The 23,275-nt window shown below is 46.9% G+C and overlaps 1 protein-coding gene across 2 annotated transcripts in view; it reads left to right on the plus strand.

Annotated features, from left to right (window-relative positions):
- LOC147115646 (NACHT, LRR and PYD domains-containing protein 3-like) overlaps window positions 1-23,275 on the plus strand; it is a 56,897-nt gene that overhangs the window by 31,270 nt on the left and 2,352 nt on the right. The window contains exons 12-14 of one of the 2 annotated variants that reach the window (XR_015078657.1): window positions 600-770; window positions 11,920-12,087; window positions 17,608-17,754. Coding sequence is in view for 1 of the 2 variants with exons in the window: in XM_085990078.1 (XP_085846204.1) it covers window positions 600-770; window positions 11,920-12,087 (339 nt within the window). In the remaining variant the exon portion in view is untranslated. The remainder of the gene's footprint in view (window positions 1-599; window positions 771-11,919; window positions 12,088-17,607; window positions 17,755-23,275) is intronic. The other variant, XM_085990078.1, reaches the window with a different exon arrangement.

A 23,275-nucleotide genomic window follows, 5' to 3' on the forward strand; every position in this document is an offset into this window, starting at 1 on the left:
TCCACCACTGCTACGGATGAGCCCTGGGGATGTCCACAGAGGGGTGGCAGTATGTGCTGGACCAGCAGTGGAAGGCCCACTGAAGCTCCTTTTGGAGGGAGAGGTCCCAGTGGTGGGCACCTCTTCCTCTTCTAAGAAGCCAGCCATTCATCAGATGAAGGCAACAGCTCTGTCCAAGGCCTAACTGGAAAATTCCACATTGGTCACCACTGCAGCACTGCCACATCAGTCCCTTCATGGCGGGCTCCCTCTTGTTGGCAGAGATAGTTAAACAACCCCAACCCAGGAAAATGAGTTGGAGCCACAGTGGGGGTCGGGGTGTCTCCAGAAGTGTCACGGTGAGGGTCGGGGTGTCTGCAGAAGTTACCTCTCCACAACCCCACTAGTATTGAAAATACTAGCCTAGTCTTCCTGTTGATAATTCTAAATCCTGTTAATCTGACTTTTTACTAAAATTATCAGCAGAATGTCACCTATTTAGTGAAAAGTAGTGATAGAGTAATTTTCCAAATAGGAGCTACAATGTTCAATGGACTGAGATTTTATATATCTAATGGACATTTTCACAATCTTATATTTCTAACTCTTTATTTCCACAGGGTGGCAAACACTAAACTAACAAGTGATTGTTGTGGGACACTTGCTTCTGTGTTCAGCAGTAACCAAACACTGACAGAGTTGGATCTGAGCATGAATGAATTAGGTGATAACGGAATGGACGCATTGTTTTCTTCATTTAAGGATTCACAGTGTAAATTACAAAAGCTGGGGTATGTAAATACAGAGGTTGATTGCCTTTAATACATCAGAAAACCTTATAATTCACACAGACCTGTGATGCTCATGCATGTTGGATAAACCTAGTGATACATTGATCCCAATAACATTTCCTGCATTCAATGTTTACACCTGTTACTGTAATATTTCACAGCAGTGAGAAGAAAAATAATGGCCCAGAAATTCAGGTCGGGGGCTTCCCGCGGGTGTAAGCCCCCGACCTGCACTTACCTTGCGCGCCGGCCGTTGTGCTGTGGGCCCGTGTGGAATTCCGATCCTGGGCCTGCTCCAACTGCCGGCGCGCAGTGCTTGCGTATCCCAGAGGCGCAGTTAGTTTGATGCGTCCCCTGGGATCACGTGGGCCATGGAGAGCCAATCGGAGCAGGGCAATGCCCATTCATAAAATTGACAGGAAGAGCTGTCAAAACTTATAAATACTACGGGCCCCAAAACATCACTAAAACTTCAAATACATTTTTTTTAAATCACATTTTAAAAATCTATTTATATAAAAGGATATGTCTCTCTGTCTGTCTCTCTGTCTGGCTATACAATCAAAAGTTATAGAGCGTACCTACACATATGTTATATCAAAAGAAAGCTCATCATTAGGGGACTCTTGTAGGCATATTTACTTTTTGGCCGGACAAAAATTGTGCCGACGGTATCCAAAAAACGTTCAAAATTCCGCTCATTATCCGCTCATTTGCATCGAGTGAGGGCGGGTTCATTGTGTGTGCGGGCGGGCCATCCTACAGTCGAGTGACAGGACCATTGACCAATCCTACACTTCAGTGACCTGACGGTTGACCAATCGCTGCGTCACGGGGGCGGGTTCATTGCGTGTGCAGGCGGGCCATCCTACAGTCGAGTGACAGGACCATTGACCAATCCTACACTTCAGTGACCTGACGGTTGACCAATCGGTGCGTGTGTGGACGGGCCTTATCATTCTCAACCGAGGTGAGTGTCAGCCATCTTGATTCCTAACTACTAACTATTGATTTATTTTTCCCACTTTCTGTGTGTGTGGAGGGGATTTTATCCAGCACAAATTTGGTACTTAGGAGCCCAACTAGCTCATTATATAATTTGCGTGTAATAAATGAGTCCAGTATGTGATTTATTTCTTGGGGCCATGTCAGTGCGGGGGCCCGGGGCCTAGGCTTCTCCAACCACCAGCAACGCAACTCTAGTCCCAGGCTCCCGGCCTAGACAGGGACCAACACTGACAGAGGGGAGAGGGTCTGCTGCCTCCGCTCCATTCCCGGGGTCGGTAGGTGGGGAGGCTTCATAAGCAACTGGGGTAGGTCGCAAGCCCCGAATAATTATCTGAAGGTCCTGTGTTTGCAGCTGAGGGGATTTCTTCTGCTGACAGCCCCAGGTTAACGGCAGCCATCTTTGTCAAGGAGGGCAAAAAGTTTCAGTGCGACGCCATTTTGATTCAGTGTGTAACAGAGTGCATGCATGGCCATCTTAGGACAGGGACATAGTGTGTGGGGCTTCAGTGCTCCCAATCGGGTCCTGGAGAGACAATCGAGTGTGTGGGCGGGGCCTAATCTTTCCAACTGAACAGCAAGCGGCGGCCATTGTTGTTTCTGATACAACACACCGACAGGTGAGGACCCCCTTTTTTAATAAAAAAGATTGGTGAGGTTGTAAAGTGTATGTTATAGAAAGATTTACCAAAAATGTTTTATAAGTACTTTAAGTTTCATGTTTCAAGGTACAAAAGGTAGGCTGGGCCATGTCAGTGCAGGGGCCTGAGGCCTAGGCTTCTCCAACGGCCGGCAGCGCAACTCCAGTCCCAGACTTCCAGCCCAGACAGGGACCAACACTGGCAGAGGGGAGAGGGTCTGCTGGCTCCCCCTCTCCCTTTCCCCCCCTCCCACACACCCCCTTCCCCCCCTCCCACACACCCCCTTCCCCCCTCCCACACACCCCCTTCCCCCCCTCCCACACACCCCCTTCCCCCCCACACCCCCCCTTCCCACACCCCCCTTCCCCCCTCCCACACCCCCCCCCTTCCCCCCTCCCACACACCCCTTCCCACACACCCCTTCCCCCCCCACACACCCCCTTCCCCCCCCACACACCCCCTTCCCCCCCCACACACCCCCTTCCCCCCCCCACGCCCCCCCTCCCCACCCCCACACCCCCCCCTCCCCCCCCAAACCCCCCTTCCCCCCCACACCCCCCCTTCCCCCCTACGCACTCCCTTCCCCCCACACACCCCCTTCCCCCACCCCCCACACCCACTTCTCCCCTCCACACCCTTTCCCCCCACCCCCTCCCACTCCCCCTTTCCACCCTCCCCCTCCCACCCCCCTTTCCCCCACCACCCCTTTCCCCACCCCTTTCTCTCCTTCCCTCTCTCTCTCTCCTTTCCTCTCTGTCTCTCTCTCTTTCCCTCTGTCTCTCTCTCCCTGTCTCTCTCTCCCTCTCTCTTTGTCTCTCTCTCTCTCTCTCTCTCTCTGTCTCTCCCTCTCTCTCTCTCACACTCCCAGTCTCTCTCTCTCACACTCCCAGTCTCTCTCTCTCTCACACTCCCAGTCTCTCTGTCTCTCACACTCCCAGTCTCTCTCACACTCCCACTCTCTCTCTCCCCCACTCTCTCTCTCTCCCCCACTCTCTCTCTCTCCCCCACTCTCTCTCTCCCCCACTCTCTCTCCCCCACTCTCTCTCTCTCCCCCACTCTCTCTCTCTCTCCCCCACTCTCTCTCTCTCTCTCCCCCTCTCTCAATTCAATTCAAATCGCTTTATTGGCATGACAAGGTACATCTTATGTTGCCAAAGCATCGAAAACCATTCATGGTTGAACACATAAACACAGGTCTATCCATACAGTGTATAAACAGATATATCCCTGAGTGTATAAATATACATTCATATAATTTGTATATACTCTTTTCTTATATTTAGTGGTTGTCCCTCTGTTTATGGCAAGCTGTAACATAGTGTGCCGCTAGGGTTACACAATTTCTCTCTTCCCCTAGTAGGTATGGGAGTTTTTGGTCGTCATTCAAATTTCTGAATTCCGGGCATATTTTTGTGAATTTTGGGTAGAAATTCTCCCTTATGCCCTGATATTTTCTACAAGCTGTGAGGAAGTGCATCTCTGTCTCCACCACTCCCTGACTGCAGTGAGAGCATATCCTGTCCTCTCTTGGTAGCTGGGTCTGCCTGTGTCTACCTTTTTCGATCGCCAGGCTATGTTCACTAAGTCTGTACATTGTCAAGGTTTTTCTCAGTTTGCTATCCTTTACCATGGTCAGGTAATCAGCCATGTTGTATTGTCTGTTTAGGGCCAAGTAGCAATTGAGTTTGTTTTGTGTTTTTGTTGTTTCTGCCCAATATGACAGATATTTTTCCTTTTGCTTAGTGACGATTGTGTTGGGTCGAATTCTTTGTGTTACGCTGTCACTGTCCTGGGGCTGGTTATTGTTAGTAGTGTTAGTAGTTACTTCACTGAGTCCCAGGACTAGTTGACTGAGGGTATTCTTCTTTATGGTCCTCTCTTGGCATTTCAGGGCTTCGTAATGATAGCAGTGGGGGTTGCTCATTTTTAGGTGTTTCCAAAATTTGGTGGCTCTTTTTTGGATAGTGATTATTAATGGATATTGGCCTAGTTCTGCCCTGCATGCATTGTTTACGGTTTTCCTTTGAGTCCGGAGGATACTTTTACAGAATTCTGCATGTAGGATCTCAATTGGGTGTTTGTCCCATTTTGCAAATTCTTGTTGTGTTAGCGGTCCCCACACCTCACTGCCATAGAGTGCAATTGGTTCAACTACTGATTTAAAAATTTTGAGCCAAATGCTAATTGGGATTTCTATTTGGATTGATTTTTTAATGGCATAGAAAGCCCTTCTTGCTTTCTCTTTCAGTTCATTCACAGCCAGATGAAAATTTCCCGTAGAACTGATTTTTAAGCCCAAGTATGTGTAGTTAGTGGTTTGTTCAATTTTGGTTGTTCCTAGTGTGAAATTTATTTTGGGTCCCTGATGTCTGGATCTTTGCTGGAACACAAAGGCCTAGAAATTCAGTGGTGTTAGCGCCCACTTAGCGCCTAAAGAGGTCTTTAGCGCCGGCGCTGTTGGTAGCCTGGAATTCAGTGTAGCGCAAATGGTGGCGTTAGCTGGTAGCGCTGCGCCAGCACCGATGACGTCATCGGTGTGCGCAGCGCCCCGGTTCCAACGCGATGGCGGCCCAACGCCCAAGTTCACTTGCCGCCGCATCACCCGTAGCGGGCGCAAGGAGCGTTTGTAAAACGGGGCCTTGCAGCTCCGAGAGGCCGGGGCGTAACGGTGGAGGTGCGGCCGGCCGCTTTCCCGGCGGCCGCTTGGCCGCTCCTTCCTCCCCGGACTCCCACACCACCCCCCCGCGGCATTGGTCTCTGACCCCCGCGAGCCCGGCACTTCTCCGTGGTGCCGGGCTCATTTGCCGGGGGAATCCAGCGGCGATCTCACGGCTGCAGGCAGCTCCTCCTTAAGGGAAGGAGGAGGCCTGCAGTACCCCAGCCTGCCGCACCGCATCGGGTGGCGCAGCGGCAGCTGGACGTCTGAAATTGACTTTCAGCGCCCCAAGCGAGGCGGCCAAACCCTGCAATAGCGCCCGCCTCCGTCTTGGGGCGCTGCAACTGAATTTCAGGCGGGCGCTACGGGAATCCGGGCGGGCGCTAAATTTCAGGCGCTAAAGACCTGGCGCGGCGATAGTGAAATTCTAGGCCAAGGACTTTGGTTTTTTGGGGATTTATTGTCAGGGCCCAGGTCTGGCAGAACGACTCCAGCAGATCCAGGTTCTGCTGTAGACCCTCCTTAGTTGGTGACAGCAGAACCAGGTCATCTGCATAGAGGAGGAATTTAACCTTGGATTCATATAGGGTGAGGCCGGGTGCTGTAAATTGTTCAAGTAGTTTTGCCAATTCCGGTGCCAGTGTCGGTGAGATGGGCGAGCCCTGCGTCACCCCACACCCCTGTGGGAAGTATTTTGTTTGTTTGTCTCCAATTTTAACTGCACATTTATTGTTTGTATACATTGATTTAATTACATCATATGTTTTTCCCCCTACCCCGCTTTTGATAAGTTTCAGGAATAGACTGTCGTGCCAGATGGAATCGAAAGCCTTCTGGAAATCTATAAAGCATGCGTAGATTTTGCTTTTGTTTTGATGAACATGTTTGTCAATTAGGGTCTGTAGGGTGAAGATATGATCTGATGTTCTATAGTTTGGTAGGAATCCAATTTGGCTTTTACTCAAGACATTGTGCTCCTCAAGGAAGTTTATAAGTCTTTTGTTTATGATACTACAGAATACCTTCCCCAGGTTACTGTTTACACAGATGCCTCGATAGTTATTTGGGTCGACTTTGTCTCCACTTTTGTATATGGGCGTTATGATTCCTTTGTTCCAGATATCAGGGAAGTAACCGACACTCAGAACCAAGTTGAAGAGTTTTAGGATAGCCAGTTTCATTTTATCGTCTGTGTGTTTAATCATCTCGCTTAGTATGCCGTCTGCACTGCAAGCTTTTCCTGGTCGCAGGTCCTTGAGTTTTTCAAATAGTTCTTTTTCTGTTATTATGGAGTCTAGCGGGTTTTGGTTATCTTTTATGGCCATTTCGAGCTTTTCCAGTTTTTTGCATATTTGGTATTGCTCTGGCCTTCGTGTGTTTTTCTGGTATAATTTTTCAAAGTGGTTTTCCCATGTGTCTCCATTTTGAATGGCCAATTCGTCGTGTTGTTTTTTGTGTAATGTATTCCAGTTGTCCCAGAAACAATTGGAATCAATGGATTCCTCAATGGAGCTGAGTGTATTCTTAATATACTGCTCTTTTTTGGTTCTGAGTGTGTTTCTGTATTGTGTTAGTGTCTGACAATAAGTAAGGCGTAATTCCTCGTTTTCTGGCTGTCTGTGTTTTTGGTTTGATATTTTTCTAAGTTTTTTCCTCATGTTATGGCAATCTGGGTCAAACCATTTTTCATAGTTTTTTGTTTTGGGTTTGTTCTTGCGAGCTTTCAAGTTTGACCTTGTTGCCAAATTATCAAAAATATTATTTCGGTTATTCACTGCCCGGTTTACGCCTTCTTTATTGTGAGTGTATATGTTTTCCAAGAGAGCTTGAGTTGATTGATTGCTAATTGCTTTCTGATATTTTTCTGTGCTGTTTTTGGCCCATCTCTACGATTTTTTGGTGTTGTACAGCTTACTGGGTTGTGTTTCTGTGTTGGTTGTTTCTGTCTTTTTAAGATACATAGTAATTTGACTGTGGTCTGACAGTGTTGTTTGTGGTTTGACTGTGAATGCTCTGAAAGAGGATGGGTCCAAATCTGTAATCATATAGTCTACGATGCTACAGCCAAGAGGTGAGCAATAGGTCGATCTTCCTAGGAGGTCTCCCATGAACCTACCATTGACAATGTACAGACCCAGGCTTCGACAGAGCTGCAGGAGCTGTTTTCCATTAGTATTTGTCTGTTTGTCGCAGGCTTGTATGGATGGGAAGGGATATCGAAGTGGTTATTCCCGAATATGTAATTGTTTCCCTGATTATTGGTGAAGTCTGGTTCTTTGCCAGTTCTTGAATTGAGGTCACCACAGATCAACACGTTCCCCTGGGCCTGGAATTGGATAATCTCCCTCTCAATGTTGGAGAAGGTGTCCTCTTTAAAGTACGGGGATTCCATTGTGGGGATATAGAGTGCGCAAATGAAAACATCTTGAGTGTTAGAGATAATCCCCCTCTCAATTTTGAGCCACATGTGGTTTTCGCCCTTTTTTATAAATTTGATGCAATTCTTAAGCTCTGTTTTAAACCAAATCAGTATGCCTGCAGAGTCTCTGCCTTGGGTTACTCCTGGCAATTTATTGGAGGGGACCACCAGCTCTGTGTACCCTTGGGGACGGCCAGTGTGTCCTTCTCCTCTATTCCAAGTTTCCTGTAAAATGATAATATCCAGATCTTTAATTTCATCTATGAACTCTGGGGTCCTACTCTTCACGTCGAGCACCGAAGAGCGTAGATCTTGGATATTCCAGGTCGAAATATATAAGGATTTCATGTTAAGTTTGATCTTTTACTATGATAGGTTAAAGAATGATATGTGTTTGTCGTGTCTCTCCCCCACTCTCTCTCTCCCCCACTCTCTCTCTCTCCCCCACTCTCTCTCTCTCTCTCCCCCCCCACTCTCACTCTCTCCCCCACTCTCTCTCTCTCCCCCACTCTCTCTCTCTCTCCCACTCTCTCTCTCTCTCCCCCACTCTCGCTCTCTCCCCCCCCACTCTCGCTCTCTCCCCCACTCTCGCTCTCTCCCCCACTCTCGCTCTCTCCCCCACTCTCTCTCCCCCACTCTCTCTCCCACTCTCTCTCTCTCCCCCACTCTCTCTCTCTCCCCCACTCTCTCTCTCCCCCACTCTCTCTCTCTCCCCCACTCTCTCTCTCTCTCTCCCCCACTCTCTCTCTCCCCCACTCTCTCTCTCTCTCTCCCCCACTCCCTCTCTCTCTCCCCCACTCTCTCTCTCTCTCTCCCCAGTCTCTCTCTCTCTCCCCCACTCTCTCTCTCACTCTCTCTGTCTCTCTCCCCAGTCTCTCTCTCTCTCCCCAGTCTCTCTCTCTCTCCCCAGTCTCTCTCTCTCCCAGTCTCTCTCTCTCTCTCCCCCAGTCTCTCTCTCTCCCCCAGTCTCCCTCTCTCTCCCCCAGTCTCTCTCTCTCTCTCTCCCCCAGTCTCTCTCTCTCTCCCCCAGTCTCTCTCTCTCTCCCCCAGTCTCTCTCTCTCTCCCCCAGTCTCTCTCTCTCTCTCCCCCGTCACTCTCTCTCTCTCTCCCCCAGTCTCCCTCTCTCTCCCCCAGTCTCTCTCTCTCTCTCTCTCTCCCCCAGTCTCTCTCTCTCTCCCCCAGTCTCTCTCTCTTTCCCCCAGTCTCTCTCTCTCTTTCCCCCAGTCTCTCTCTCTCTTTCCCCCAGTCTCTCTTCCCCCCAGTTGCTCTCTCTCTTCCCCCAGTCGCTCTCTCTTCCCCCCCCCCCCCCCAGTCGCTCTCTCTCTCTCTTCCAACAACAACATGCCCTCAAAAAACCCTCGGCACCACCGGGCACTTCAGCTAGTAAACTATAAATTACATGAAATAACTGTTTTAAACAATAATTTAAATTTTTGAAAAAAATAATGTTATTTTCTAATGGGGCTAAAAATAAACTTACCTTGCTTTAAAATATTTTAAAATAATAAACCTGTGGAAAAAATGTTTTAATTTTATTTAATTCACTACTTACTTTGTAAAAAGCAGGCCTTACACCTGCTTTTTAAAAGTGTAACTTCTGGAGACTTACCCTCCCGGGAAACCTGCAAAAAAAACGTAATTTCGATGTGCACGTGCAGCCTCTCCTGCGCACAGCGTTCGAACTCTGAACCCTTTCTTTCAGGGGAACGAAAGTGCCGGTTTCCCACGCATGTGTAGTGCATGCAGGAAACCGGCACTTCCATTGGGCCTATGGGTGAGTACCCCGTGCGTACTCACCCGTGGAGACCTGAATTTCTGGGCCAATATTGCACATGTCAAAATATTGCTCATTGTCCTAATCTATATATATAAAGGAGTCGATCTGTCTGTCCATCTGTCTGTCCTTCTGTCTGTCCTTCTGTCTGTCCTTCTGTCTATCCTTCTGTCTGTCCTCGGGTGTGCGTCTGTCTGGCTATGTGCTCGAAAGTTACAGAGCGTACCTACGCGTGCATTACGTCGAAAGAAAGCTCACCGTTCCAAAACGATGGTAAGCGTATTTACGTTTCGGCCGGACAAAAATTGCGCCCGCGGTATCCGAAAAACCTTCAACATTCCGCTCATTAGCATCTCATTATCCGCTCATTAGCGACAGAGTGACCTCGAGGTCGACCAATCGTACGCCGGGTTGCTGGCGCGTGCGGCCGGGCCCTCCTCCGGTCGAGTGACGGGACGATTGACCAATCCTACGCTTTGGTGACCTGACGGTGTGGGCGGGCCTTATCGTTCTGAACCGAGGTGAGTAGCCGCCATCTTGCTTCCATTCTTTTTCCTGCTTTCTGCGTCTTTCTTTTCAAATATACATTTCCAGCAAAATAAAATTGCTTTTATTAAATTGTTTTAAAAAAAACTTCATTCATTTGTAAATATTTTCTCTAACATGAAGATCCTTTTTCCTACCTTTCCCCGTTTTTGTTAGGCCTCAAAGCCTGGGCCTTTCTTGCCCAGCCAGGCCCGAGCTAGGTAATTGTCCCACGGCTTCTGCTAAGCTCCTCACTCCCCCCCACCCCCCCCGGTGTCACGTTACCCGGGGCAACGGCGTCAGCCACGAGGGTCAGGGTGCGCGCGCAGCAGGAGCAGCTGAGACGCGGCGTCTCTCTCTGTTCCCCGCTCGGCTCGGGCGGGGGGGGCGGGGCTCTCGGGAGTGCGGATCTCGGGCGGGGCTTGGTGAGCGGGAAGGGTTACCCCGGCAACCGGGCCCGCCGGCCGTCCCTCACCGCCGCAATCGGCGGACTTCAAGCCGGCTCGACCGGGGGGGCGGGGCTCGGAGAGCGGGGCTCTCGGGAGTGCGGGGCGGCCGGGGCTTGGAGAGCGGGGTTCTCGGGAGTGCGGGGCGGGGCGGGGCTCGGAGAGCGGGGCTCTCGGGAATGCGGGGCGGGGCGGCTGGGGCTCGGAGAGTGGGGCTCTCGGGAGTGCGGGGCGGGCGGGGCACGGAGAGCGGGGCTCTCGGGAGTGCGGGGCGGGGCGGCTGGGGCTCGGAGAGCGGGGCTCTCGGGAGTGCGGGGCGGCCGGGGCTCGGAGAGCGGGGCTCTCGGGAGTGCGGGGCGGCGCGGCCGGTGCTCGGGAGGACGGGGGCTCGGAAGGGGGGGAAGGGTTACCCCGGCAACTGGGCGTGGCCGTCTCTCAGCCTCAAGCCGGCTCACGCCTGCTCTCGGGGCTTGGCTCCATTTGCGGCCGCGGGCCACTCGCCCTCTCTCTCTCCTTCCCTCTGTCTCTCTCCCTCCCCCCCTTCTCTCCCCTCTCCCCCCTTCTCTCCCCCCTCCCCCCTTTTCTCCCCCCTCCCCCCTTCTCTCCCCCCCTCCCCCATTCTCTCCCCCCCTTCTCTCCCCCCCCTTCTCTCCCCCCCTTCTCTCCCCCCTTCTCTCCCCCGCTCCCCCCTTCTCTCCCCTTCTCACCCCCCTTCTCTCCCCCGCTCCCCCTTCTTCCTTCCTTCCTTCGCAGGGGTCGATCGGGACAGGCCTGAGGCGCTCCTTCCCCCCCTCTCTCTCCAGGCTAATCCCGAAATAAATCCACCAGTCTCTCTCTCTCTCTTCACCCCCCATCTCTCTCTCCTCCCCCCAGTCTCTCTCTTCTCCCCCCAGTCTCTCTCTTCTCCCCCCAGTCTCTCTCTCTCTTCCAACAACAACATGCCCTTAAAAAACCCTCGGCACCGCCAGGCACTCCAACCAGTGCTCTATATAACACATATCAAAAACCCACAACACAAGAATAAAAGAAGACCAATAGCATCCTGAAACATCATTGCCATTATCATGTCTCACGTCAGCCATTCTCTAATTTGGTGCTGAATTAAGGGTAGTTTTATGCTGTGCATCTATGCTGATGGGAAGTGGGTTGAGACTGTCCAAATTAATTTCACATAACATCCTACAGCCAATTAAAAGCAGAGACTTTCATCCCACCAGCCTTGGTTGGTTCTCAAGCCAGGTCCTATATATGAAAGCCCCATAGTTTTCAGATACTTCAGTGTCAACAGATGACTCTCATTTGCCTCCTGCCTTTTCTGCTTTCTGGACACTAACAGGCTAAAATCACTTTGTGTAATGTTAGTAATGGTCATGTTAATATGTTCGTATAAAATTTCCTCTGTCTAAAATTTTAAGACAATTTTAACCCATTTAAAATAAATGAGCTCTTTTGTTAAAATAGTAGACAAAAGAATTTCAGGTGAACATGTTCATTGCTAGTATCTCACAGTACGATTTCAACCCCTAGATCTCATTCCACCAATTAGTTCCCTTTTCCCATGAGTAATTTTGTACATGTTCCTGTCATTTTGAAAAACTCAATTTCCTGAAATCTTTGACACATAAATTTCTAAATTTATTTTGTGAATCCTCCTATTATTTTCTATATTTCTGTTTCTCTAGACTATCAAAGACTGGACTCACAGATGCTAGCTGCAAAGACCTCAAATCTTCATTTGCACCATTCAAAACACTGATCCATCTTGATTTAAGTCATAACAAATTTACAGACAAATCTATTAAAAGCTTTTGTGACTTCATTGAGGATTGTGCCAGTCTAAGGACAATAAGGTAAGGTGTCACCTTTTTAGTTCAAAGACAAAATTAAAGGTTGCTACTGCCAATTATTTTTCAACTGAGGTGTATTTCTATTGGCAAAATTCAGCTGTACTTGAGAACTCTGTTACTTAAAGTGCCCGCTTAGAGAAACATTCTCTTTTACTTTTGACATAATTAATTATGCTATTTTTGGTCATGTTGAACAGCCAATAGTCAAAATAATGGCCCGTATTTTCCGATCCCTACGGGTGTGTACGAGCTGTGTAGACACTCGTAGGGGCCTCACAAGTGCCGGTTTCAGGCATGCAAAGCGCATGCGCTGAAAACCGGCACTTCCGATCTGTCAAGAATCCTCCTGACAGATCGCACGCCTGCCCTGGAGAAGGGCCTCTACGGGTGGAGAGTTCCACTTTCTGCAGAACCTCCGCCCGCAGAAAACCCTTAGAAATCTTACGCCTGGTAAAAGCAGGTGTAAAGCCTGCTTTTACCAGCATAAGAGTTTAAAAAAGTAAAAAAATAAAAAATTTTCACTCATTTATATTTTTAAAATACTTTTAAAAAAGGTAAGTTTATTTTTAGCCCTGTAAAAAACTTTAATTATTTTTTTAAATTACATTTTTGTTTAAAATATTTAATTTAATGTCATTTTAACTAATTTTAAATACGTGATTTTAAAAAATGTATTTAATATTTTAGTGTGTTTTTTGAGTGATCCCCATTCATACGTTTAACAAGTCTAAGCTGAGAGACCTGTCTAAACTGTGAAGGGGGATTCCCTTCTTCCATTGGTTCCCCATGGCCCACGTGATCCCAGGGACGCTTGCGAACCGCCTGCGCCCCTGGGATACCTGGGCGTCTGTGCGTGCGCACCAGGGGAGGCCCAGGAGCGGAAGTGTCCATACCTCCGGAGCCCTCAGGTAAGGGCATAGATTTTTTCCAGATTGGAGGCATCCGCACGCAGGAAGCCTCCGATCGGAAAATCTGGGCCAATGTGCAATATGAATCCAATAGTACATGGTGTTCAGTACATGTACGATAAGGTGGATGGTAATATGAAATATGCTTCTCAAATTGCATTGGTTGAACATTGGACTGACTTCTATTATCTTGGTTAGGCTGGTGAGTCAATTTAATTTCTTCTTACACTGAGTAGCTGTAGAGGGGTTGCTGGAGGTAGCACTCACAGCCAAGATCAGTTCCTTCTATTGGGCCTGTACCATCTCTTTGGTTGGCTTCTTTCCCACAATGCCAAAGATTGCCTGCTTCTTTTGCCTCATTTCGGCCAACAAAATTTCAATGGAGAAGTTGGAAAATTTGGAGGCTCTGTTATTTGATTTAGCAGCTGCAGACATTCTTCCTTGGCTGACAGTCTTCCAATTTCTGACACCCGGGCTTTCCATTTTAAGCTACTGCAGCAGTGCTGGATTCCCCTCAAAGGTGAGCTTCCAATAGAGGGTGCCAACAATGCTGAGAGGCTGCCCACATATTTAAAATTAAGTTGGCCCAGAGAATGAAATAAGGTCACAGCAGTGTTACACCAGCAGGCAGAATTCTGGTCAAGGTGCACCTCCAGTGTTAAACCTGCCAAAGAGGAAATTCCAGCTCATAGCCACATCTCCCTGTTCTGAGGCACACCTGTTGAAGTACTTGGAGCACTGACTGTCACATTGAGACCCTGGACCCTGAAATTCCATGGGGCTACCATCTGTCCTGTGGTAAAACCAGTGGAAAACAGAGAAACAGCACGAATGTCTGAAAATAGCAGTCTAATCCATTTCTCTCGTGAGTCCACCAATCCCTTGCCAAAGTTGGTAACCACACAGAATTTCAGAGCCCCTATTTTTGAGTGAGATCACATGATAAGTGCAAATATGTCTGTTATGCATCAAATATAAATTGACCTATATTTAATATTAAAGTCACAAGAAGGAAAATATTCTATTTTCTAGCATTGTTGTCCCTCAGCTTATTGGCATGAATAAACGTCCAATAGGATTTTAGAAAGAATTACTCAGAATGTAAACTTCCACTTCATATTGTAGCAATTGATTTGCACATAAACCAATTGGAAATTGCGGCTGGAGGCTTGCCGTGGGCGAACGCCTCCGAACCGCAAGAAAAGTACACACCTACCTGATGGCTCCACACCCTCGGACTCTTGCGGTCCTGGGCCTGCAGGCATACGCCTGCGTAAAGGCCCACGTATCCCAGGGCGCATGCGGTTCGCAAGTGTCCCTGGGAACACATGGGCTGGCCCAACCAATCAAAAAGGGGAATTCCTATGATGCTTATGGGAATTCCATTTACTTACAGAATCCCCATAAGCGCAATAGGAATCACCTAAAAAACACAATTTCACACCACTGAAATAAAAATAAATCATCACAGGTTCAAAATTAATTAAAATACCATTTAATTAAACATTTAAAATAAAAATGTAATTTTTTGAAAATAAATGTCAACATTTTTAAACGAGACAAAAATAACCTAAACTAATTTTAAATGTAAGGAAATGTTTAAATGATTTTAAAAGTTTTATTTTAACATTTATTTTAACCCTTATGCTGGTAAAAGAAGGCTTTACGCATGCTTTTACCAGGCATAAGGCTTTGATGGGCATTCGCTGAGCAGTAGTTGCGCAAACAGCCCAACTCTGCGCCAACGAATGTCAATTTCCAGCGGATTCGTACGATCTGTCAAGCTGAAACTTGACACATTGCAAGTTCCGGGTTTTCGCGCATACGCATCGCAAGCAGAAACCCAGAACTTGTGGGGCATTTACACCATTATAGGCCCCGTAAAATCCGGGCCCATTATTATACATTGGGCTCTTCTGTCGAACAATGCCCTCCCACGTTTGTGTGGTTAGTGGGGGGGCGGGCACCTCATTCACTTGCGAACAAGGCCCTTGCCATCCATGAGCTTATCGTGGACAATTGCATTGATATCATGGCCCTGACGGAAACTTGGTTGAGAGGTGATGACACCTTACCCTTAAATGAAGCCTCCCCGCCTGGCTATACCTTCCACCACTTGCCCCGCTCAGAGCGCCGTGGTGGCTGTGTGGCTCATCACCAAATCACACCTTGGTCTGTCCCGCTACTCCTCCGGCACTTCATCCTCCTTTGAGCATCTCACCTTATTCCACACCTCTCACCTCTCATTTAAAATTCTCGTTCTCTACCACCCACCCAAATACCATAGAAATTTTATTATCGAGATATCTTCCATCTCAATTCGTTGGGCCAGAAATTCCTCCTCAAACGCGTGAGTACGGAAGGGGTACTCACGCGTCTGGCCAGAGGAAATGCCGGTTTTCAGCATGCACAGTGCATGCGCTGAAAACCGGCATTTCCTCTCCTCTAACCCAAGAGTTGAAGAGGCTAGCGCGTGCGCTGTAGGGGGCAGCGCGTGCGTCTTGGATTTCCTCTGTTTTGGGGGATTTGCGCATGTGTAAAGGCCTCCAGTCTTTACGCTTGTAAAAAGCACACGTAAGTATTTTTTTTTACAGGTAAGTGGTGTTTTCGTGCCATTTAGAAAAAAAATTTCCAATGGTTTATTATTTTAAAGAATCTACAATAAGGTAAGTTTAGTTTTAGACCCTTTTTATTAAAAATTTATTTTTTTCAAAAAAAAAAATTATTGTTTGAATTATTTTTTTAAACTTATTTATACTTAATTTAATGATTGGGATGTTTTTTAAAATTTTATTTAAAGTTTAAGTAGTGTTTTGGGGTGCACTACTTCTCATGAGTTTGACAGTTCTTACTCTCAAACTTATGAATGAAGTTTCCCCTCCCCTGATTGGCTGAACAGTGCTCACCTGATCCCAGCCGGCACATCGCACTAACTACGCCGCTGGGTCAGGTTAGCACAGCGCGCCGACATCAGAACCTGGCCACTGAAAGGAAATCCACTGCGGGCCAGGTTTCAGATGTCGGCGCGCAGGGTGAGCGCACATCGGGGGCTTGCACACGCGGCAAGCCCCCGACACCATGTTCTGGGCCATTATGCGCTCTCTCCTCTGAGTTCACTAGTCTCCTATCCTCCCTTAATCACTCCCTCCATGTAAACTTCCCAACCCATATTCACGGCCACCCCCTTGACCCGGGGGGGGCAGGTTTTGAAGCTTCCAGCAGGCATAGGCAGGTGGGAGCCCAAAGAGAATTGCCGCTTCCTTGACCCATGCTAATAATAACAACAACTTGTATTTATTTATCACCTTTAACACAGTAAAACGTCCCAAGGTGCTTCACAGGAGTATTATAAGGCAAATAAAAATTTGACACTGAGCCATATAAGGAGAAATTAGGGCAGATGACCAAAAGCTTGTCAAAGAGGTAGGTTTTAAGGAGCATCTCAAAGGAGGAAAGAGAGGTAGCGAGGCGGAGAGGTTTAGGCAGGGAATTCCAGAGCTTAGGGCTTAGGTAACAGAAGGCACAGCCACCAAAGGTTGAGCGATTATAATCAGGGATGCTCAAGAGGGCAGAATTAGAGGAGCGCAGATATCTCGGGGGTTGTGGGGCTAGAGGAGATTACAGAGATAGGGAGGGGCGAGACCATAGGGGGGTTTGAAAACAAGGATGAGAATTTTGAAATCGAGGCGTTGCTTAACCGGGAGCCAATGTAGGTCAGCGAGCACAGGGGGGATGGGTGAACGGGACTTGGTGTGAGTTAGGACATGGGCAGCCGAGTTTTGGATGACCTCAAGTTTACATAGGGTAGAAGGTGGGAGGCCCGGCCAGGAGTGCGTTGGAATAGTCAAGTCTAGAGGTAACAAAGGCATGGATGAGGGTTTCAGAAGCAGATGAGCTGTGGCAAGGGCAGAGACGGGCGACGTTACGGAGGTGGAAATAGGCGATCTTAGTTATGCTGCGGATATGTGGTCGGAAGCTCATTTCAGGGTTAAATATGATGCCAAGGTTGCGAACTGTGTGGTTCAGCCTCAAACAGATGTTAGGGAGAGGGATGGATTCAGTGGCTAGGGAACAGAGTTTGTGGCAGGGACCAAAAACAATGGCTTCGGTCTTCTCAATATTTAATTGGAGAACATTTTTGTTCATAGTAACATAGAGATAGGAACAGGAGTAGGCCATTCGGCCCTTCGAGCCTGCTCCGCCATTCAATGAGATCATGGCTGATCCTCGTCTGAGATCATAGCTGATCTTACCAGTTCAGTACCCCGTCCCCGCCTTTTCTCCGTAACCCTTAATCCCCTTAGCCTTCAGAAATATATCCAATTCTCTCTTGAAAATATTTATTGAATTAGCCTTCACAGCCCTCTGTGGCAGGGAATTCCACAGGCTCACCACTCTTTGAGTGAAGAAATTCTTCCTCATCTCTGTTTTAAATGATTTGCCTGCTATTTTTAGACTGTGGCCCCTGGTTCTGTGCTCCCTGGCCATTGGAAACATTCTCTCTGAATTCAGCCTGTCCAGGCCTGCCATAATTTTATATGTTTCGATGAGATCCCCTCTCAATCTTCTAAACTCCAGTGAGTACAAGCCCAAACTATTTAATCTCTCTTCGTAGGTCATTCCCGCCATTCCAGGTATCAGCCTGGTGAATCGCCGTTGCACTCTTTCCATGGCAAGAACATCCTTCCGCAGATGGGGCGACCAAAACTGTACACAATACTCCAGATGCGGTCTCACCAGCACCTTGTACAGCTGTAGTAAGGTATCCCTATTCCTATACTCGAACCCCCTTGATATGAAGGCCAACATACCATTTGCCTTCTTAATCGCCTGTTGCACCTGCATGCTCTCCTTCAGTGACTGGTGCACAAGAACACCCAGGTCCCTCTGCACTTCCCCATCTCCCAATCTATTGCCATTTAGATAATAATCTACCCTCCTGTTTTTACCCCCAAAGTGGATAACCTCGCATTTATCCACATTATAGTGCATCTGCCACGTATCCGCCCATTCCCCCAACCTGTCCAAATCGCACTGTAGCCTCCTGACATCCTCATCAGAGCCCACCCCTCCTCCTAGTTTAGTGTCGTCAGCGAATTTGGAAATATTGCATCCAATTCCCTGATCCAGATCATTTATATATATTGTGAACAGCTGGGGTCCCAGGACAGATCCTTGCGGCACCCCGCTGGTCACTGCCTGCCACTCTGAAAACGAGCCGTTTATTCCAACTCTCTGTTTTCTATCCGCCAGCCAGTTCTCTATCCACGTTAATACTTTGCCCCCAATCCCATGAGCCTTAATTTTGCATGACAATCTTTTGTGTGGAACCTTATCGAAGGCTTTCTGGAAGTCAAGGTACACCACATCCACTGGCTCTCCCCCATCTATTTTACCAGTTACTTCCTCAAAAAATTCCAGCAGATTAGTCAAACACGATTTACCCTTTGTAAATCCATGTTGACTCTGTCCGATCCTTTCCCCATTTGTCAAGTGCTCCGCTATTTTATCCTTAATAATGGACTCTAGCATTTTGCCCACAACCGATGTAAGGCTTACTGGTCTATAATTCCCTGCTTTCTCTCTACCCCCCTTTTTAAATATTGGGGTAACATTAGCTACCCTCCAATCCACGGGTACTGTTCCCGAGTCAATGGAGTTCCGGAAGATGATCCTTAGAGCATCTGCTATCTCCAGGGCCACCTCCTTAAGTACCCTAGGATGTAGTTTATCAGGCCCCGGGGATTTGTCGGCCTTCAGTCCCCTCAACTTACCCAACACCATATCCCTAGAGATACTAATTTCTGTCAGCTCCTCCCTCTCATTAGTCCCTATGTTTGCCGATATTCCTGGGAGGTTATTTGTGTCCTCCTTTGTGAATACAGAACCAAAGTATGAGTTTAATTGGTCTGCCATTTCCTTATTCTCCATTATATATTCTCCCGAATCGGACTGCAGGGGACCGACTTGGGATTTTACCAGTCTTTTCCTCCTGATATACCGATAAAAGCTTTTGCAGTCTGTCTTTATTTTTGCTGCAAGTTTACTTTCGTATTCTATTTTCCCCTTCCTGATTAATCCCTTTGTCCTCTTCTGCTGTATCCTGTACTGCCCCCAATCTTCCGGTCTGGTGCTTTTTTTTGCCAGTTGATATGCCCTTTTTTTTGATTTTATGCTGTCCCTAATTTCCCTCGTTATCCACGGTTGAGTCACCTTTTTAGGTTTATTTTTATGCCAAACCGGTATAAACATGTTCTGGAATTCTTCCATTCTATCTTTGAATGCTTGCCATTGTCTATCCACTGTCAATCCCCCCAGAAACACCACCCAATCAATCTTACCCAATTCCCGTCTCATACCCTCGTAATTCCCTTTATTTAAGTTCTGGACCTTAGTCTCTGATTCAATTTCCTCACTCTCCATCTCGACTGAGAGCTCGATCATATTATGATCGCTCTGACCCAAGGGGCCTCGTACAAGAAGATTGTTGATAAGTCCCTTCTCATTGCACAATACCCAGTCTAAAATGGCCTGATCTCGAGTCGGCTCCTCGACATATTGGTCCAGATAACCGTCCCGAAAACATTCCAGGAATTCCTCCTCCTCAGAATTTTTACTAATTTGGGTAGTCCAATCAATATGTAAATTAAAGTCACCCATGATGACAGCTGTGCTCTTATCGCACGCTTCTCTAATTTCCCTTTTTATGCCTTCCCTCACCTCCATATTACTATTTGGAGGCCTATATATCACACCCACTAATGTTTTTCTCCCCTTGCTATTTCTCATTTCTACCCATACAGATTCCGTTTCATCCGAGTTAATATCCTTCCTTTCCATTGCATTAATCCCCTCCTTTACCAGCAATGCTACCCCACCTCCCCTACCTTTTTGCCGATCCTTCCTAAATATTGTATATCCCTGGATGTTAAGTTCCCAGCCTTGCCCACCCTGCAGCCACGTTTCTGTAATCCCAATCAAATCATACTTGTTTACCTCTATTTCCACAACTAATTCATCCACCTTGTTCCTAATGCTTCTAGCATTAAGATACAAAGCCTTCAGGCTTGCTTTTTTCACACTCTCATTATGAATTAGTTTGGCCCTTTGTGTTTCTCTCCTTTGCTTATTGCTTCTCACCTTTCTACCATCTATTTCTGACTTCATATGACTTTCCAGTACTGAATGTCAGACAAGCAGTCTGATAATTTAGAGACCGTGGAGCGGTCAAGAGAAGTGGTGGTGAGGTAAAGCTGGGTGTCGTCAGCGTACATGTGGAAACTGACGCTGTGTTTTCGGGTGAAGTCGACACCGGCCACACCAGACCTGCCGAGGTGGGCAAAATTCCGGCCTATTTATCTCCACCATTTCTCTGGGGGTTCTGCTGGTCTCCTACTGGAGTTATGGTAGGAGTCATACAGAACCTCCATGGAATTTCTTCCTCCAGACGTTATAACAGTCGCATAAAGTGAAATAGTCTTCTATTTACTGGGACAAGAGGGAGCTGTTCCGTTGGGACGGACTTCACTTCGCCAGTGCTGGGACTAGAATCCTGGTGAATCATATAACTAGGGCTGTAGAGAGGGCTTTAAACTAATTGGTGGGGGGGAGGTTTCTGGAGAGCAAATAATAAAAATGACTACGGAGAAGGTCATAGACTTAGGTAGCAGTGGGGGAATTAAAAAACAGCGCATGTCAGGAAGGGACAGAAGGTATGGAGTAAAAGGTAAAGTAGTAAAAGGGGAAAAAGCAGGAACTAAGTGCCACAAAACATATTTGAAAGTTCTTTATCTGAATGCACGTAGCATTCGTAACAAAATGGACGCGTTAACGGCACAAATAACTACATATGGGTATGATCTTGTGGCCATTACAGAAACATGGCTGCAGGGTGACCATGACTGGGAATTAAATATACCAGGTTATTTAACAATCAGGAAGGACAGGCAGGAAGGAAGGGGAGGTGGGGTGGCTATGTTAATAAAGGAAGGAATCACTGTAATACAGAGAAATGATATTGTGTCAAAGGATCAGGATAGTGAAAAGGTTTGGGTGGAGATACGGAATAATAAGGGGAAAAAAACACTAGTGGGCGTAGTCTATAGGCCTCCGAACAGTTGCAACTCTGTTGGATGGAGTATTAATCAGGAAATAGTTGAGGCTTGTAATAAGGGAACAGCCATAATTATGGGGAATTTTAACTATCATATTAACTGGACAAATCAAATTGGGCAGGGCAGCCTTGAGGATGAGTTCATTCAGTGTATTAGGGATGGGTTTCTTGAGCAGTATGTAACTGAACCGACTAGGGGGCAAGCAACCTTAGATTTGGTCCTGTGTAATGAGACAGGATTAATTAAAAATGTCCTAGTAAAGGATCCCCTTGGAATGAGTGACCATAACATGGTTGAATTCCATATTCAATTAGAGGGTGAGAAGGTTGGATCTCAAACAAGCGTGCTGAGCTTGAATAAAGGAGACTATGAAGGTATGAGAGCGGAATTGATTAGAGTGGACTGGGAAAATAGATTAAAGGGTAAGACGGTACATGGTCAGTGGTGTACATTTAAGGAGTTATTTTACAACTTCCAAAAAATATATATTCCACTGAGGAAAAAAGGGTGTAAAAGAAAAGATAGCCATCCGTGGCTAAGTAATTAAGGATAGTATCCGACTAAAAACAAGGGCATATAAGGTAGCCAAATCTAGTGGGAGGATAGAAGATTGGGAAGTCTTTAAAAGACAGCAAAAAATAACTAAAAGATTGATTAAGAAAGGGAAGATAGATTATGAAAGTAAATTAGCAAAAAATATAAAAACAGATAGCAAAAGTTTCTATAGTTATATAAAAAGAAAAAGGGTGGCTAAAGTAAATGTTGGTCCCTTAGAGGATGAGACCAGGAAATTAATGGTGGGAAACATGGAGATGGCAAAAACGCTGAACAATTATTTTGTATCAGTCTTTATGGTAGAGGACACTAAGAATATCCCAACACTGGACAAACAGGGGGCTCTAGGGGGGGAGGAGCTAAATACGATTAAAATCACTAAGGAAGTGGTACTTGGTAAAATAATGGGACTCAAGGCGGATAAATCCCCTGGACCTGATGGCTTACATCCTAGGGTCTTGAGGGAAGTGGCGGTAGGAATTGTGGATGCATTGGTAATAATTTTCCAAAACTCCCTGGACTCAGCAAAGGTCCCGGCAGATTGGAAAACTGCTAATGTAACACCCTCATTTAAAAAGGGTAGTAGGCAGAAGGCTGGAAACTATAGACCTGTTAGCCTAACATCTGTGGTTGGTAAAATTTTAGCGTCCATTATTAAGGCGACAGTAACGGGACATTTGGATAAACATAATTTAATAGGACAAAGTCAGCATGGTTTTATGAAGGGGAAGTCATTTTTGACAAATTTGCTTGAGTTCTTTGAGGAAGTAACATACAGGGTGGATAAAGGGAAACCAGTGGACGTAGTATATTTAGACTTCCAAAAGGCATTTGACAACATGCCACACAAAAGATTATTGCTCAAGATAAAAAATCATGGGATTGGGGGTAATATACTGGCATGGGTGGAGGATTGGCTATCTAACAGAAAGCAGAGAGTTGGGATAAATGGTTCGTTCTCAGACTGGCAATCAGTAACTAGTGGTGTTCCGCAGGGGTCAGTGCTGGGTCCCCAACTCTTTACAATCTATATTAATGATTTGGAGGAGGGGACCGAGTGTAACATATCAAAGTTTGCAGATGATACAAAGATGGGAAGGAAAGTAGTGAGTGAGGAGGACATAAAAAACCTGCAAAGGGACATGGACAGGCTAAGTAAGTGGGCAGAGATTTGGCAGATGGAATACAATACTGGAAAGTGTGAGGTTATGCACTTTGGCAGGAAAAATCATAGAGCAAGTTATTACCTTAATGGCAAGAGACTGGAAAGTACTGTAGTACAAAAGGATCTGGGGGTCCTGGTGCACAAAACTCAAAAAGTTAGTATGCAGGTGCAGCAAGTGATCAAGAAGGCCAATGGAATGTTGGCTTTTATTGCTAGGGGGATAGAATATAAAAACAGGGAGGTATTGTTGCAGTTGTACAAGGTATTGGTGAGACCGCACCTGGAATACTGCATACAGTTTTGGTGTCCATACTTAAGAAAAGACATACTTGCTCTCGAGTCACTACAAAGAAGGTTCACTCGGTTAATCCCAGGGATGAGGGGGTGGACATATGAGGAGAGGTTGAGTAGATTGGGACTCTACTCATTGGAGTTCAGAAGAATGAGAG

This window comes from Somniosus microcephalus, chromosome 6 (assembly GCF_052327205.1).
Source record: "Somniosus microcephalus isolate GS21.2 chromosome 6, FLI_Smic_1.0, whole genome shotgun sequence".
NCBI lineage: Eukaryota > Metazoa > Chordata > Chondrichthyes > Squaliformes > Somniosidae > Somniosus > Somniosus microcephalus.